General features: G+C 45.7%; 1 protein-coding gene across 4 annotated transcripts in view; it reads left to right on the plus strand.

Moving 5' to 3' along the window:
* The window catches only part of dgkaa (diacylglycerol kinase, alpha a), a 185,120-nt gene that overhangs the window by 139,062 nt on the left and 30,410 nt on the right, over window positions 1-15,648 (plus strand). For 2 of the 4 annotated variants that reach the window (XM_028798604.2, XM_051925045.1), the window contains exons 2-3: window positions 4,581-4,715; window positions 6,773-6,849. The exons of the other annotated variants lie outside the window; for them this stretch is intronic. In XM_028798604.2, coding sequence (XP_028654437.2) covers window positions 4,634-4,715; window positions 6,773-6,849 — 159 coding nt within the window. In that variant the 5' untranslated portion in view covers window positions 4,581-4,633. The remainder of the gene's footprint in view (window positions 1-4,580; window positions 4,716-6,772; window positions 6,850-15,648) is intronic. 4 annotated transcript variants of the gene reach the window in all.

Genomic DNA, 15,648 nt, shown 5'->3' on the forward strand with positions numbered 1-15,648 from the left:
AACAAACCCCGGGCAGGGCGCCAGCCCACCACAGTGCTATTATTATTATTATTATTATTATCTTGGTAATCGTCCACCACATGACTGTTATTATTATTACTAGCTGTGCCACCCCCTCTAAGGCAGCTTGAACTGTAAATAACGTAGACCTCAGCATTGAAATTTGCAGTGCACCATCTATTGGAATGTATTTTGTAATGCTTTTAGTAATAAAATTCATTGCATTTGTCATTCCAACGATCTTAGGTGGGTAGCACAGATAGTCCACCTTAATAAAAGGATAGTGTTTGTGTATCTTTTTGCCTGTCCGGTTGCCATGCCCCTGTCATTCCAACAGATGGTGCATCACAAACATTTGTGGTAATAAAATGCATTGCATTTTTTTCATGCAACCCACAAATGTTTGTGATGCACCATCTGTTGGAATGACAGGGGCATGGCAACCGGACAGGCAAAAAGATACATAAAAACTTATCCTTTTATTATGGTGGACTATCTGTGCTACCCACCTAAGATGGGTTTAAATCTAAGAAATCAATATGGGCCTCAGCATTAATGTCTGCAGCGCACCATCTATTGGAATGCATTTTGTAATGTGTAATAAAATTAATTGTATTTGTGACAAATGCAATGGGTATGTCTCTGTTATATGTCATTTGGTATGGGATTCATTAAAGCAGTGTTAATGTTTGTGATCCGCCATCTGTTGGAATGACAAATGCAATGCAAATGTCTCTGTTATATACCATTTGTTATGGGATTCATAAAAATAGTGTTAATGTTTGTGATGCGCCATCTGTTGAAATAACTGAGAGATGTGAACACATCGATACACAGACATCCATCCATCCATTTTCCAACCCGCTGAATCCGAACACAGGGTCACAGGGGTCTGCTGGAGCCAATCCCAGCCAACACAGGGCACAAGGCAGGAACCAATCCTGGGCAGGGTGCCAACCCACCGCAGTACACAGACATTTGTCCTTTTATTATTAATATGGATTATTATCATCATGAATGTTATGGCTCATTTTGCAAACTCGGCCCTACTGGGTGGCAGCAGTACTATCAGTGTGCCACCGTGACACCCCAGCAACAACAATGAAATAATAATAATAATCATTAATATTGCAGGTCTAAGTCAACTGGCAGACTGGGTGGGGGGGGCATGCAATGATACAGCAGGCTTCCACATCCACCACACGACAAACCACCCCAGGTGGACAGAGATTATAATATTTATTAATAAGAAGTGTGATTATTATTACTATTATTATGTTCTCGGTAATCGCCCACCAAATGATTCCTGCTTTGTGCCCAATGCTTGGTAGGGTAGGCTCCAGCTTCCCCACAACTCTCCTCATGATAAGCAGGTTTGGAAAATGGATGGAGGGACAGACGGACAATTATCGTGGTAATCATCCCTCAGGTGACTCAGCCTGGCATCATTGTTATTTTCTCATTGTGCCAATCCACCAGCTGGCTGGTATTTTTTGAACCCCTGTCACTTGAGTCCTACCCAAGGGAACAGGAATCTCAGATTCACGTCTGTAGGTTCCGCACTCTTCCCAAGTGCCTCGTCTTCTCTGTCTGACTTGGTGGGATTTCCTCTCATCCAGGTGCTTCTCATGGTCGCTGAGGTTTTCACTGGGGCTTTGACTGCAGCTGGCACAACCAAGGCTGTTTTCTGCCATGGTTTCCCACGCTCCTGGTATTCCGCGGTCTTCTCTAATTCCCACAATAGACATTAACAACTAAATTGGAATCTCCATCCTATTCAGTGTGAGTTGGTTGACCTTTCCTGGCACAGACACATCACACCCATTCCCGAATGGCACTCCTGTTTTCTGAATGCCCCTACCATGCCAAGTTGTTTTGGGGTCTGCCCTCGTAAATCTCCTTCTTCTCGAACTTTCCTCTCTACTTTCATTCTCGTGTCTTCTCAGTGCAGTCGCTTCCCCTCGGGTGCCATGGCTGCCAAGTTGCCAAGCTCCCTCGAGTCTTTATTATTTCTGCCAGCCTTCTTGCTGTCCATCTTGCACCCTAACCCATCTTGGAATTGGTGGCTGGTGGTCAGATTTTATTTTCTGGCGGCTGCTCCACAACAAGGCAGGCAGGCAGGGGCGCGCGGGTGAGCCGACGGTGGGATTTCCCTTTTTATCTCTAGTTGTAATTATTCATTTCCTGCATTTGTTTAATATGATAAGATTTGATAACAAAAAAAGGAAATCCGTGCGATGTGGTCGCGTTGCATCGGTGCGTGTAAACGACAAAAGGAAAGGAGCCGAGAAGGGCCACGCGTTTAGTGACAAGGCCATCTGGAGGAGCTCGAGGTGGGCTCTTCGTCACCTCCTCGTGTCATCTTAAAGCGGGGTGGCGCAGTGGCTAGCTGATTATCAAGTCGTCTTTGTCGAACTTTTAAAGTCAGACTTCACGCCCAGAGGTAGTGGGTTCAAATCCCGCTTACTTACACGGTGTGACCAGCAAGTGTGATTAGCAAGACACTTCACCTGCCCGTTGGACAAACAAAATGAACAATGCTGTAAGACACCTTGGATAAAGAGAAAGGCGTCATACTACTAATAATAGACGTTCCGCTAAATAAATACCGACGAAACCAAAGGAGATCGGCAGGCGTCCCGTCCAGGGTTGCTGCCCCGAGAACTAACACGGGGCTCAGATATTAAAAATGAATGATGAAAAGCTGCCCTGCTAACAGATCATTTTCATGATATATAGCGCCTTTCTCTTAGTGACACCATCCCTTACTGCGCCATCGGAATAAACGGCTACTGTTAAGCTCGAAGGGTGCGCTGTTGCTATGACGCCAGTCGTCAAAGAGACCCACGGGCTGAAGTGCAGACAATGGCTGATTGTCACTTACTAATTTGACTGAAACTTTTATTCAAGGCGATTGATTGGTTACATTTCTTTGCTAATTGGGGCACAAGCCGGTGAAGTGACTTGCTCAGGGTCACACAGTGTTAGTAGCGGGATCTGAACCCACGGTCTCAAGGTCTGAAGATCACACTTCCAGTTCCAGTGAGCGACGCCCCCACGGGTATGAAACAAATGTTTGCCTTTTGTTTTGCACAGTTGCCCCCCAAAGGGCACGTAAAGTGATGACGACTTGAATTCGAGTTAAAAGTTTGTCGCTCTCAGGCCCCGCCCTGGCCGGCCCCGCCCTCGTTCTGTATACGGATGCCAAGCCCCGCCCTCTTCAAACCGCTCTTTTTCCTAACTGCTGGCCGTCTGACTTCTAAATCTTGGGTTTTTATAAAGGTGAGCTTCAACGCGAAAGGCGCTATATGAGATTTTTTTTTATTTTGCAGTGGTTGCCCCTCCTTGTTACACAGATATCTGTTAGACGAGGGGCTCAGAGGACTTGGAGTCTGAGTCACCACTCTGCGGTATTATAGCGCCTTTGACACTCGGTCTCACGATATTTGAGAAGGTGCGCTGCAGGACGCTCCGATTTCGGTTCATCTTAACTTTGGTAAAATGTGTCCTTTATATTTTAGTTGTAAACTTCTGACGGCGCTGTGAAGGGCGCTATATACAATCGAATGGACGTGTCTGCCGCTCAGCTCGACTAAACGATAATATAATAATAATAATTTTCTCAGTACTCAAAGCGCTAATATAGCGCCATGCTGAGTTTTGTTCGTTGCCGTTTCTTTGATTTTTATTTTTAGCCGCCCGCAGAAGCCCTCTGTTTCGGTTTCGCGTCACCTCGGGGCACCGCCACGTCTGATGGGAAATGTCATCTGGTCCTTCTGGATGTTCAACTTCTTTTCCCGCACGGCTTCATTTTTGCTATTTTTATTTTATGTCAATCTGGAAAGAATTTGTGAAACGTTTCTTGCCCGAGGCACACACTTGACCCCGGTGGCTAAGCGGGTTGGCTGCCTGGAGCGTTTCAGTCTCCGCCGTCACACTGGCAAGGTGGTAACCCCCGGCTGGCACGGTGCCCACCCCTGGTCGGAGTCCACGTCTAAAGTTCCCATCTTTTTCTTTTATTAGTAAATTATTGAAACAGAATGCTGCGTTTGAGTCTTTGGCACAAACCAGGGGGCATATCTCTAATCCACGTTCCGGCATGCCAGTCTTAGTTGGGTGGTACCCGAGGCCCTCGTGCTTCTTCAGCTGCTGATGCCCAGCATTGTTAAGGGCAGTACTTCGCTAAAGGGTATCAAGTCAGAGGTGCCAGTACGCGTGGGTAGGTGGGCAGTGCCACCCCCGACACCACTTGTCTTCTTTACTTGGTTGGGATGCTTGGTGTTCGCTGGACCGGGTCACGTAAAGCTCGCCTCCTACTGGCACCACCTGCTCATTTATGTGTTGCGTGATGCCAGCTGACCACCCGCGTTCCTGTGGTTTCAGATAAGGCCATTCGGGTGGGGTGGCAAGTCGAGGCCCGCCGCGGTTGCCATGAGGCCGTGGCCGCCGTTGACGTCTGCGCGCTGCGCCTGATGAATGGCCTGCTGCGGGTCACTCGGCTCGCCGGTCAGCTCAGCACCTTTCCCTGCTGACTCAGCCGGCCGCTCACCCCTCCGTTCTCTCCGCTCTCTCCGCTCCAGTGACTTGCTGTGCGGCGGCCGGCCGAGGAGCTCCAGGCGGACAGACGAGCAGCATGACCTCCGCTGAGCCCGAGAGCAAAGACTTTGGGATCCTGAGTCCCACGAACTTCATCCAACTGCAGCAGTACATCGACTGTGAGTGACCCGGGGGGGCTTGGGGGGGGGGGGGGGCAGTGAGGAATAAAGACGTGAAGGGGGGGGGGGGACAGATAGAAAAAAGGAGTGAAAAAAAACAAGGCGAATTAGAAAATGGAGGAATAGAAAGTGGGGGGGTGTGAAGAGAACTGTAGGGGGGGGCACAAAGAGAAGGGCAAACAGACGAGTGGGCAGTGGGGGAGTTCAGAAATGGGGGCTGAAAACTGAGGGGTACAAACAATGAAGAAAATGGGGGTCCGCTGGTTAAAGTACTCAGTGGGTGTAAATAGAAATGGGGGGGGGGGGGTTTGAATAGACAAGGGGATTAGAAAATGAGTTTGATGGGATTCAGAAAAGGGGGGGGCAGAATTAGGAGTTAGAGAATGGGGGGGGTGAGGAGCGAGACGCAGACTGACAAGGGGGTTTAGAGGGGCCTGGTGGGGGAGGCAAGACATTAATGAAGTGGGGGGGGGCAGATAGACCGGGGTAATTAGATGAACAATGACGGGAAGAAAAGGGGATCATTAAAATGGGCGCTATGACTGGGGGGGGGGCAGGTAGAGATGGGGGATCAAAATGGCAGATACAGAAGCACGGTGGGGGGGGGGGGAAGAATGAAAGCAGATTGGCATGCAGAAAGAAAATGGGGGCTCAGGTGATGGCGGGGTTAAAGACCCCATAGAGAATGGAAATGGGGGGGGTGTTGAACAGTCAGGTAGGCAAAGGGGGGGCAATTAGAAATGGGGGCAGACAATGAAAGGAAGACAGGCACAGGGGTACGTAGAGGTGGGGGTCCTAACTAGGCGGTGGGGGGATTGGAAATGAGAGCAGATTGGCATGGGGTGGCATTAGGGGGTCAAGTGATGATGAAGCTGAAGAACTCAGGGTTTAGAGAATGGGGGGGGGCTTGAACAATAAATGGGGATTCAAAAATGGGGGGCAGGAGGAGCTGGGGGGGCAGATAAGCATAGAGGGTTAAAAAAGAAAACACAGACAAGGAAAGAAAAGGAGAAAAGAAATGGGAGGGAGACTGGCAAGGGGCTTAGAGAGTCGGGGGGGGCAGGTTAGAGATGGGGGGGCAGAGAGACCTGAGAGTGAAGAAATGGGGGCGAGCGATGAGAGGAAGATAAACAAGGGGATGAAGAAAAAGGGAAGCTAAAGGTGTGTGATGGAGACTGGGGGGGGGGCTCAAAGAAGGTGGGCATAGAGGCAGATTGGCATGGGCACTAGGAAATGACGGGGTAAAGAACAGAAATGAAGGGTTAGAAAAAGGGGGTCCGACAATCTGGGCAGAGAGACAAGGAAATTAGAAAATGATGGGATTTTAAAAAAAAATGGTGGCAGACGGAGGGGGGGGGCAGTTGGTGTTCTGTGGCTGAAGAACTGGGGGCAGAAAGACGAGGTGGGGGGGATAGAAATGAGTTGTGGAATGAGAGGCAGATAGGCATGGAAGTTAGAGAATGGGGGGGCAAAGAGAGAGGGGTGGAGGGGCAGATTGAGATTGGGGGGGTTTGAAAATGGGGGGCTGAAGAGTGAGAGGGGCAAGTTAAAGATGGGTGGTTCAGGCATACAGGTAGGGGGGGGGCGTTGAAAACAATGAGGGCAGAAAATGGGGGGGCATGTAGATCAGTGGAAAGCTAAGCCTGGGAATTAGAGTTGGGAGTTTAGGTTGTGGAGTTGGGTGGGCAGAGAGACAGGGGGGTTTGGGAATTAGTGAATGGGGGGGGGGCAGATAGACATGGGGTGGAAGAATGAGGGCAAATAATCATGAGAATGGGGTCAAGTGGAGATGCTGGGGGCAGGTTGGCAGATGCCCTGGAGACTAAGGGGTGATGGATTCAGCAGAAAAAAAAAGGGTGGACAGGCGTGGGTTCAAGTGGGGCTGGGGGGGGCACAGAGATTACAAGAACAGCCCTATGTGACCTATGAGGTCCTGCCCAGGTTCCCCTCATGTTATCTTCAGCCACCCCCACACCTGCCCCCGTCCCCAATGATGTCCTCCTCTTCCTCCTCCTCCTCTTCCTCCTTCTCACGCCCCCCCGTGTTTTTCTTTTTAGACTCCAGTCAGAAGGTGAAGGACGTCCTGAAGGATTTCGACGAGAGCGGCACCTTATCCACCTACCGGAGAGGAGAGGTGAGGTTCAAATCCAGTTTACGAGGCTGTGGACCGCCACGCTGGGTCGAGGGTCGTCATCTGGGTCTCCGCCTCCTTGGTGCATCACTCACCTCCGTCTGACCGTATCCCGTGTCCCTACCGCCTGCTGGCACTTTGAGGGCAGGTGGGCTGTACCAGCGTACACAACACGTCTGTCCCTCCATCTGCTTGTCCTTCGCATACACTGAGCGACCGAGTAGTTCTGCCTGGTGGCAGCGGTCCAGTTGGTGTGAAGAACTGCAATGGAAGACCAGTGTGGCCACATATAGAGATGGTGAGGTGTATTCATAGGTGCCACTAGTGGGCGCTGTAGCCGCTCCTCTACAAAAAGGACCACACATGGTCTCGATGACATCAGGACACTTGGTGCCATGCACACTTGTAGGTTGTGGTGCAATTGAGGGAATTTGAGTGTGTGGTCAGTGGTCTGCTGGAAGGAATGGTCTGGAAGGCACAGAGGAACAGTAGCACAGGGGGACTCTAAAGAGTTTATGGTGCCTTACATTGATTTGCTGGGTAATGTTTTAGATCCTGGGCCACTGAGTTGTAAAAATGAAGCTCCATTTAGAGGATCTTGTGATTGCTGGGCTCTGTGAACCTTAAAAAAGGCTTTATCTAAAAAAGCTTCACCTCCCAATTCTCATGAAGCCTTGAAACAGAAAGAGAAGGCAGCAGACTGATTTGGAAAACATCATGAGATGAAGGTCTATGGCCACCTGGGCCAAAGTCAAACCAGCAGATAATGCCAACCAAAATGTCTAAACAAAACCTGGAGCTACACAGAGTCTTGAGCATTCAGTGCCACACACAATGCCAATATGCAATGCATATGTCTCTGTTATGTGCCATTTGGTATGGAATTTGCAAAAGCAATGTAATTGCCGTGATGCGCCATCTGTTGGAATGACAAATGCAATGCATTTTATTGCTACATGATGTGCTCTTTGTTGGAATGGCAAATGCAATGATTATCTATCCATCCATTATCCAACCAGCTATATCCTAACTACAGGGTCACGGAGGTCTGCTGGAGCCAATCCCAGCCAACACAGGGCGCAAGGCAGGAAACAAACCCCGGGCAGGGCGCCAGCCCACCACATGTAATAAATATGACTCCCTTATATGGCATTTGCTGTAGGATTCATAAAAGCAGGGCTAATGTTTGCAATACGCTATCTGTTGGAATTACAAATGCAATGCATTTTATTACTACAAATATTTGTGCTGCACCGTCTGTTGGAATGGCAAATGTAATGTTTATGACTCTTTGATATGCCATTTGCTGTAGGATTCATAAAAGCATGGTTAATGTTTGTGATGCGCCGTCTGTGGGAATGACAAATGCAATACATTTTACGATGCACCATCTGTTGGAATGAAAAATTCAATGCATTTTATTGCTACAAGTGTTTGAGATGCGCCATCTGTTGGAATGAGAAATGTAATGTGTATGATGTGCATACTCTGTTTTACAGTTCATCTTTTTGTGGATGTAGCTGCCATTTCTTAAGTTCACATTGACTGCAGCAATACTGTTGTAAATGAGGCTAACTGACGTATAGCAGTGCATCATTCATTTTTACCACTGGCCCTATGATGTCTTTGTATGCCAAAGTGATCGCCTGCTTTTACTGAAAGGTTACGTTTATTTTTAATGTGTGTGACGCATTTTCCGCGCACACAACACACATTTATATGTTTAATTGGGTCTTTTCCCTTTCTGTTAGCCCAGGTTAATGACAGAATCTTTGATCTTTGCTGTTTTAATCTCCGCCCCTACTTTGAGCTCCGCCTTCATGATGCACTGGATTGGTACAGAAATTTGACACTCAGTGAGTCGTCTAATTGTTCCCACCCACTTTTAAGCCCAATTCAGTCTTGTTTTGCCTCCAGATGTACGTATTAAACATTTTAGCTTTGTGAATCTACTTTGTGATTGGTGAAAGTTGATCAGCAGGAGGGCCGAGACCCCTAATTAGTTAATTGCCAACATTAAGCTTGGTGGTCCAGTTTCGGTGCCACTGACCCCGTCTCATGCTCGTCTTTTCCTGTCAGGTTTTGCTGGTTTCTGACCCTTCTGATCCCCAGTTTTGTGTGTGCTGTCTCAGATTGTTTGCGTAGTATGCCAAGGCATTTTTTTGAGTTGTGGTCTTTTGTTTGCTTCTTTATATTTTGACTACCTTGTAATTTGAATTTATTTTTGTATTAGCTCTGCTACCGGTGTAGGATAGGTTGAAATGCAAGCAATCAATGTAGACTTCAGCATATTCAGCCATAACATTTGCAGAACACCATCTGTAGTGCATGTAATAATAAAATGTACAGTATTGCATTTATCATTCCAACAGATGGTGCGTCACAAACATATGTCATAATAAAAGGCAATATTACAATTGTTTGTGACGCACCATCTGTTTGAAAAACAATTATAGTATGCATTTTATTATGACACATGTTTGTGACGCACCATCTGTTGGAATGACAAATACAATGCATATGTCTCTGTTATATGCCATTTGGTATGGGATCATAAAAACTGTGTTAATGTTTGTGATGCGCCTTCTGTCGAAATGACAAATGCAATGCATTTTATTAGTGATATGCCACACATCGTGAGTGTTCAGCCTGAGACCAAAGAGACATCTCTAATATTAGTAGGCAGATCATTAAACGGTTTCAGGGTCCTGTAACTCAAAGCTTGATCTCCCACAGTTATTCAATTAATCTTATTCATCTTAAGTAGGCCGCCATCTGGAGATCACAATGTGTGCTCTGGTTTGTAACTAATGAGAAGTTCAGATAAGTAAGGCAGGGCTTCGGCCATTTAAGGCTTGATATGTGAAAAGGAGGATTTTGAAATCTTCCCTAAACGTAACTGGCAGCCAATGTAAGGACTCTAGCGCAGGGGTTATGTGTTCAGACTTTCTTGTTCTTGTAATGATTTTTCTAGCGGCATTTTGAATTAACTGAAAGCTGCATAACGGAGAATTTGAACAGCTAGTGAACACCGCATTGCAGCAGTCAGTCCTACTTGAAACAGATGCAGGAATGAATTTTTCAATATCCTTTATATTTAGAAAACATTTTTATTCTCCATCATCTTTAAATTGAAAAATCAGGTTTTAGGCCATTTTGTAATGTGCTTTAAATCGATGCTTGTCAACTACCAGACCAAGTGTAAAAGTAAAACATAAATAAACAGTTGTTTTAGCGGCCGCAGCTCACACACCTCTCCCCCCACACCCCATACTATACGTTAAGCATTTTTAGACTAAGCCCCAACCCCCCCCCCCCTTTGATTGTGTGTTGCTATTTCTGTTTATTCAACGTTTTTCATTTTGAAAATCTTGCCTGGGGGTCACCATTGACTACATGCGGACAAAACTGGGACCTGAGGCTATAAAGGTTGACAAGCACCATGAATGACATGCTAGTGAGGACGATAAGGCCTAAAGTGTGCACTCCGTCAGGAAAACTAATGGGGATTCCAGCCCGGTTCAAAAGTGACACAATGTTGTGGTGGCCTCATCATTTCCCCCAATAAACAACATTTCTATTGTCCTGTGAGGCAAGTCGTTCTCATCTGTCCGCTCCTTTGACTCACTGACGCAATTAATTAAGGAGAGCATCGGAGAAACGATAGATAGATAGATAGATAGATAGATAGATAGATAGATAGATAGATAGATAGATAGATAGATAGATAGATAGGAGTGAAAGGCACTATATAATAGATACAAAGATAGATAGATACAAGTGAAAGGCACTATATAATAAATAGATATGAAAGATACTATATAATAGATAGATAGATACATAGATAGATAGGAGTGAAAGGCACTATATAATAGATAGATAACTAGATATATAGATATGAAAGGCACTATATAATAGATAGATAGATATGAAAGGCACTATATAATAGATAGATAACTAGATATATAGATATGAAAGGCACTATATAATAGATAGATAGATACATAGATAGATAGATATGAGTGAAAGGCACTATATAATAAATAGATATGAAAGGCACTATATAATAGATAGATAGGAGTGAAAGGCACTATATAATAGATAGATAACTAGATATATAGATATGAAAGGCACTATATAATAGATAGATAGATATGAAAGGCACTATATAATAAATAGATATGAAAGGCACTATATAATAGATAGATAGATACATAGATAGATAGGAGTGAAAGGCACTATATAATAAATAGATATGAAAGGCACTATATAATAGATAGATAGGAGTGAAAGGCACTATATAATAGATAGATAACTAGATATATAGATATGAAAGGCACTATATAATAGATAGATAGATATGAAAGGCACTATATAATAAATAGATATGAAAGGCACTATATAATAGATAGATAGATACATAGATAGATAGGAGTGAAAGGCACTATATAATAGATATATATGAAAGGCACTATATAATAGATAGATAGATATATAGATATGAAAGGCACTATATAATAGATAGATAGATAGATAGATAGATAGATAGATAGATAGATAGATAGATAGATAGATAGGAGTGAAAGGCACTATATAATAGATAGATACATAGATTGATAGGAGTGAAAGGCACTATATAATAGATATATATGAAAGGCACTATATAATAGATAGATAGATATATAGATATGAAAGGCACTATATAATAGATAGATAGATAGATAGATAGATAGATAGATAGATAGATAGATAGATAGATACTTTATTAATCCCAAGGGGAAATTCACAAAATTTAGCCTGAAAGTAGGGTCGAGGTGGGTGTCGTCTGCACACGAGTGACTGTTAGGTTTATACTTCACGTGACCCGACACGTGCTCCAGCGGACGCTCCTGCTACGTAAGCGTTGTACTGTTTATACTTGCGCGCGTACTTTACGTAAATCTGGAAGAATCCAGCAGGTGGCAGTGCGAGATATCATCACGGGGAGAACTGGTTCGGCTTCGCTGTGTTGTGAATTGCCTGAAACACCCATTAAATTCCGATGACACCTTACCGCAATATCTCTAAAAAGGATATTTAATGATTAAATCCATCAATCCAGGATGTGTCCATTCCAGCTAGCATTTGGCACGAGGAACAAACAATCTCAACACGGGGCATCAGCTCATCGCAAGGTGAGTACAAGCACACACATACACTGGCGTCATTTTAGTGTCACCAAATCTGTATATCTTTGGTAGGAGCACACTGTGGAAATCCAGCAAGAAAATACGTAAACTCCAGGCAGGGAATACCAGCGTCGTGACTCCCTGCGAGACACCACTCCACCACCGTGTCACCCCCATGTGTGTAATTATTAAGAGTATTCATTATTTATATATGGTGGCGCAGTGGGTAGTGCTGCTGCCTCTCAGTTAGTAGACCTGTGGTTCGCTTCCCGGGTCCTCCCTGCGTGGAGTATGCATGTTCTCCCCGTGTCTGCGTGGGTTTCCTCCCACAGTCCAAAGACATGCAGGTGAGGTGCATCGGCGATTCTGAATTGAGCTTGGTGTGTGTGTGTGTGTGCCCTGCGGTGGGCTGCCGCCCTGCCTGTTTGTTTCCTGCCTTGCGCTTTGTGTTGGCTGCGATTGGCTCTAGCAGACCCCCGTGACCCTGTAGTTAGCATATAGCGGGTTGAATAATGGATGGATTATTTATATGAAATTAACGACTTATCTGTAAAATGTAGCATACATACTTTAATGCATTTCATCATGAAAGTGATATCAAGTATAAATCTAAAGATTCTAAATGTGCAGAGAGCTGGAATATCAGAAATGTAACGTGTTGTGTGTGGTGATCTATTGCTGTTTGCCGCTGCTGTCAGGTCAGAAAAAAAGACGCCACATAAGACGGTATGTGAGACTTTTAAAATGTATCGCGTCATTACGATCGGGAATATGCGACGCTTGAATATAAAAGCACCACGAATGCATCTGTATGTCGGCATTTTGCTTCAGCACATCGAACCATTCATCAAACATCGCAGCGCGCACATCCGCATAACGGCTTTCTGTCACAGGAGACTCTGACGTCACGTTCCGACTTTTATCACACTGCGCCCCCCGACTTTTTTCTCGTGGCAGCCGTGGTGCGGGCGCGTGCGCGTTCTGAGCGCGACGTATAAACGAGCACTAAGTGTGACGTTTTCTAACGGGAGATCCCAGTGGAAGTGTGCACACAGTGTATGACACCGGTGATCCCAGTGCTAAGCTCTGTGGGACACCATATTTAACTTCTGTGGATGATGATGATGATGATGATGGAGTCCTGTCAGCACATTTCTGTACGCAATTATTGACAATTTGATAAATCAACTAAACCAGGGAAGCGCAGTGCCCGGGAGCCCAACGTCATAAAATAAAATCGAGTGGTCAATGGTGTCAAACGCCAACACCATTACAGTGGACTTTCCGTTTACCGCACGGGTTGTCGTGCTTAATGACCGCACTGATAGAAAATGAAAAGTCTGACATAAGAGATAGGCAGACATGAAAGACGCTATATAATTGATGGACGTCCATGGGGGTGCCGATCAACACCCAACATACCAGCCACTCCTCAGCGCCAAGACCTGCCTGATCTTGAAAGTTCTGCCTTCCTTATCTGGACGATAACAGTATTGATCACAGCACACTTTAACAGTAATGGCCACAGCATAAAGGATCTGAGGGTCACTGTGCTTATGGGTAATTTCGAGACCTAACAGGAGCGGAGAGAACGGGAATACGAACTTATGCTTAAATTCCATCCATCCATCCATTGTCCAACCCGCTGAATCCGAACACAGGGTCACGGGGGTCTGCCGGAGCCAATCCCAGCCAACACAGGGCACAAGGCAGGAACCAATCCTGGGCAGGGTGCCAACCCACCGCAGATGCTTAAATTCAATACTCTTATAAAATGGTCTGAATAGAGACAAGAGTTTAATAATAACCACCCCTGCTCGCCTACCCCCGGCGTTTTGAACCCGTGCCCGCTGGGTAGCCACGTGTGAGGATGACGCACGTTTAATACTGAGAGCTTGCCCGTGTCACTCCGGGGCTCTCCACTGTTAATTAATTATATCCAGGCAAGCGCGTGTTTGTATCTCGGTAACTCGAGGTGTGTCGTGTTGAACCCGTGCCTGCTTGGCTTATGCAGTTTGAGACGCGCGTTGTAGGAGTTCACGTTCATTAGATCTACACAGTAGTGCCACTCACAATATGGCGGCAAAGCCTGCGCATTCCGTATTATGTCGGTTCTTACCATGCTGTGTAGGAGCATTTGCCTTTTGTAATTTACTGGGCTTTGTGACGCCCGATGTAGGCGCCTGAACCTTCAGGGTCCGTATCCACTGTGTGGTGTGGACGTTAAACTGTCGATGGTTCTGCCTTTATATTGTATATGTCGGTGTGCTGATAGGGTTACCACTTTTAATACAAAAAAATAAGGGACGCATACTGCAGCGGGTGCCACATCCCAGCGCCAACACTTTGCAGACTCTACTTAAAAGACCCGCCCTCCTCACTGGACAGTTAAAAAGACCAATCAAACTAACGATGACATCAAGTATTACCCAATCAAAAGTAGGAAAGGAGGCATCTTCATAAAATGCGTGTGGGATGATTTGCATGAGACGCTGCTTTAAAAAAAAATGATAAAAAAAATACGGGATAAATCCCGTCCCGTATTGATTCAAAACGGGACGCGCAATTTCATTCTCAAATACGGGACGATTCCGTATTTTAAAGGACGGGTGGCAACCCTAGGTGTGCATGTGTTTAGTGGCTAGGTTTTTTTGTAGCTGTTGCATTCCAGGTTTCATCATCTGTAACCCGCTCTCCATGTGTTTGTCCCCGTTCTTTAATCCCTTTATGAAGTTTTACTTTGCTTTCTATTCTGTGTTTTATTTTTGACTTCGCTTTATCCTGCTTGCGGCATGTCAGACCGTTCGTAGTGTCTGTCGTTCTTATGACGTTTTAGTTTGTTTCCTACTTTGACGGTTCGTAGTCTGTCCCGTTTTGCTCTGGTGCGTGGGGGGCTTTGTGTGTTGTCTGCGCACGTGGGTAGTCTCTCCCGTTTTACTCGGGGGGGTGGTGTGTGTGCGTTGTTTCTTTAATCCCTTTATGAAGTTTTACTTTGTTTCCTACTTTGTGTTTTATTTCTGACCTCGCTTTATCCTGCTTGCGGCATATAGGGGCGCGTGGACTGATTTCTTATTTCTGTTAGTGGAGGAGAGCTTTGTGTGGCGGTCGTGCGTCTGAATCCTCTGTTTTGTGTGCCATGCTTTTGCGCTTGCGTCTGAATCCTTTTTTTCTTTAGCGTCCTCATGGCGCCTGCGCAGTACGTCTTTTGCGTCCACGGGCAGGCAGGTCCCTGCGTCCATATCCGTTTTACCATTCTCGGTTAGTAATATGGATAATAATAATAATTCATTACATTTATATGACCAGATATGTGGACTAACAGACTGACTGACCAGCTGACCACATCACAGGCCTCTCTTACAGACAATGCACTTCACAAAAATACCTTACAGGACTTTCTCTAGTGATGGTGATCTCACCTCTACATTTTATTAGTTCATTGTTCTCTTCTTTCAGGGTTAATTCACCTAACGTGTATTCATTTTGCTAAAAAGGTTACAATTTGGGCGGCACGGTGGCGCAGTGGGTAGCGCTGCTGCCTCACAGTTGGGAGACCTGGGGACCTGGGTTCGATTCCCGGGTCCTCCCTGCGTGGAGTTTGCATGTTCTCCCCGTGTCTGCGTGGGTTTCCTCC

Source organism: Erpetoichthys calabaricus, chromosome 3 (assembly GCF_900747795.2).
Source record: "Erpetoichthys calabaricus chromosome 3, fErpCal1.3, whole genome shotgun sequence".
Lineage (NCBI taxonomy): Eukaryota > Metazoa > Chordata > Cladistia > Polypteriformes > Polypteridae > Erpetoichthys > Erpetoichthys calabaricus.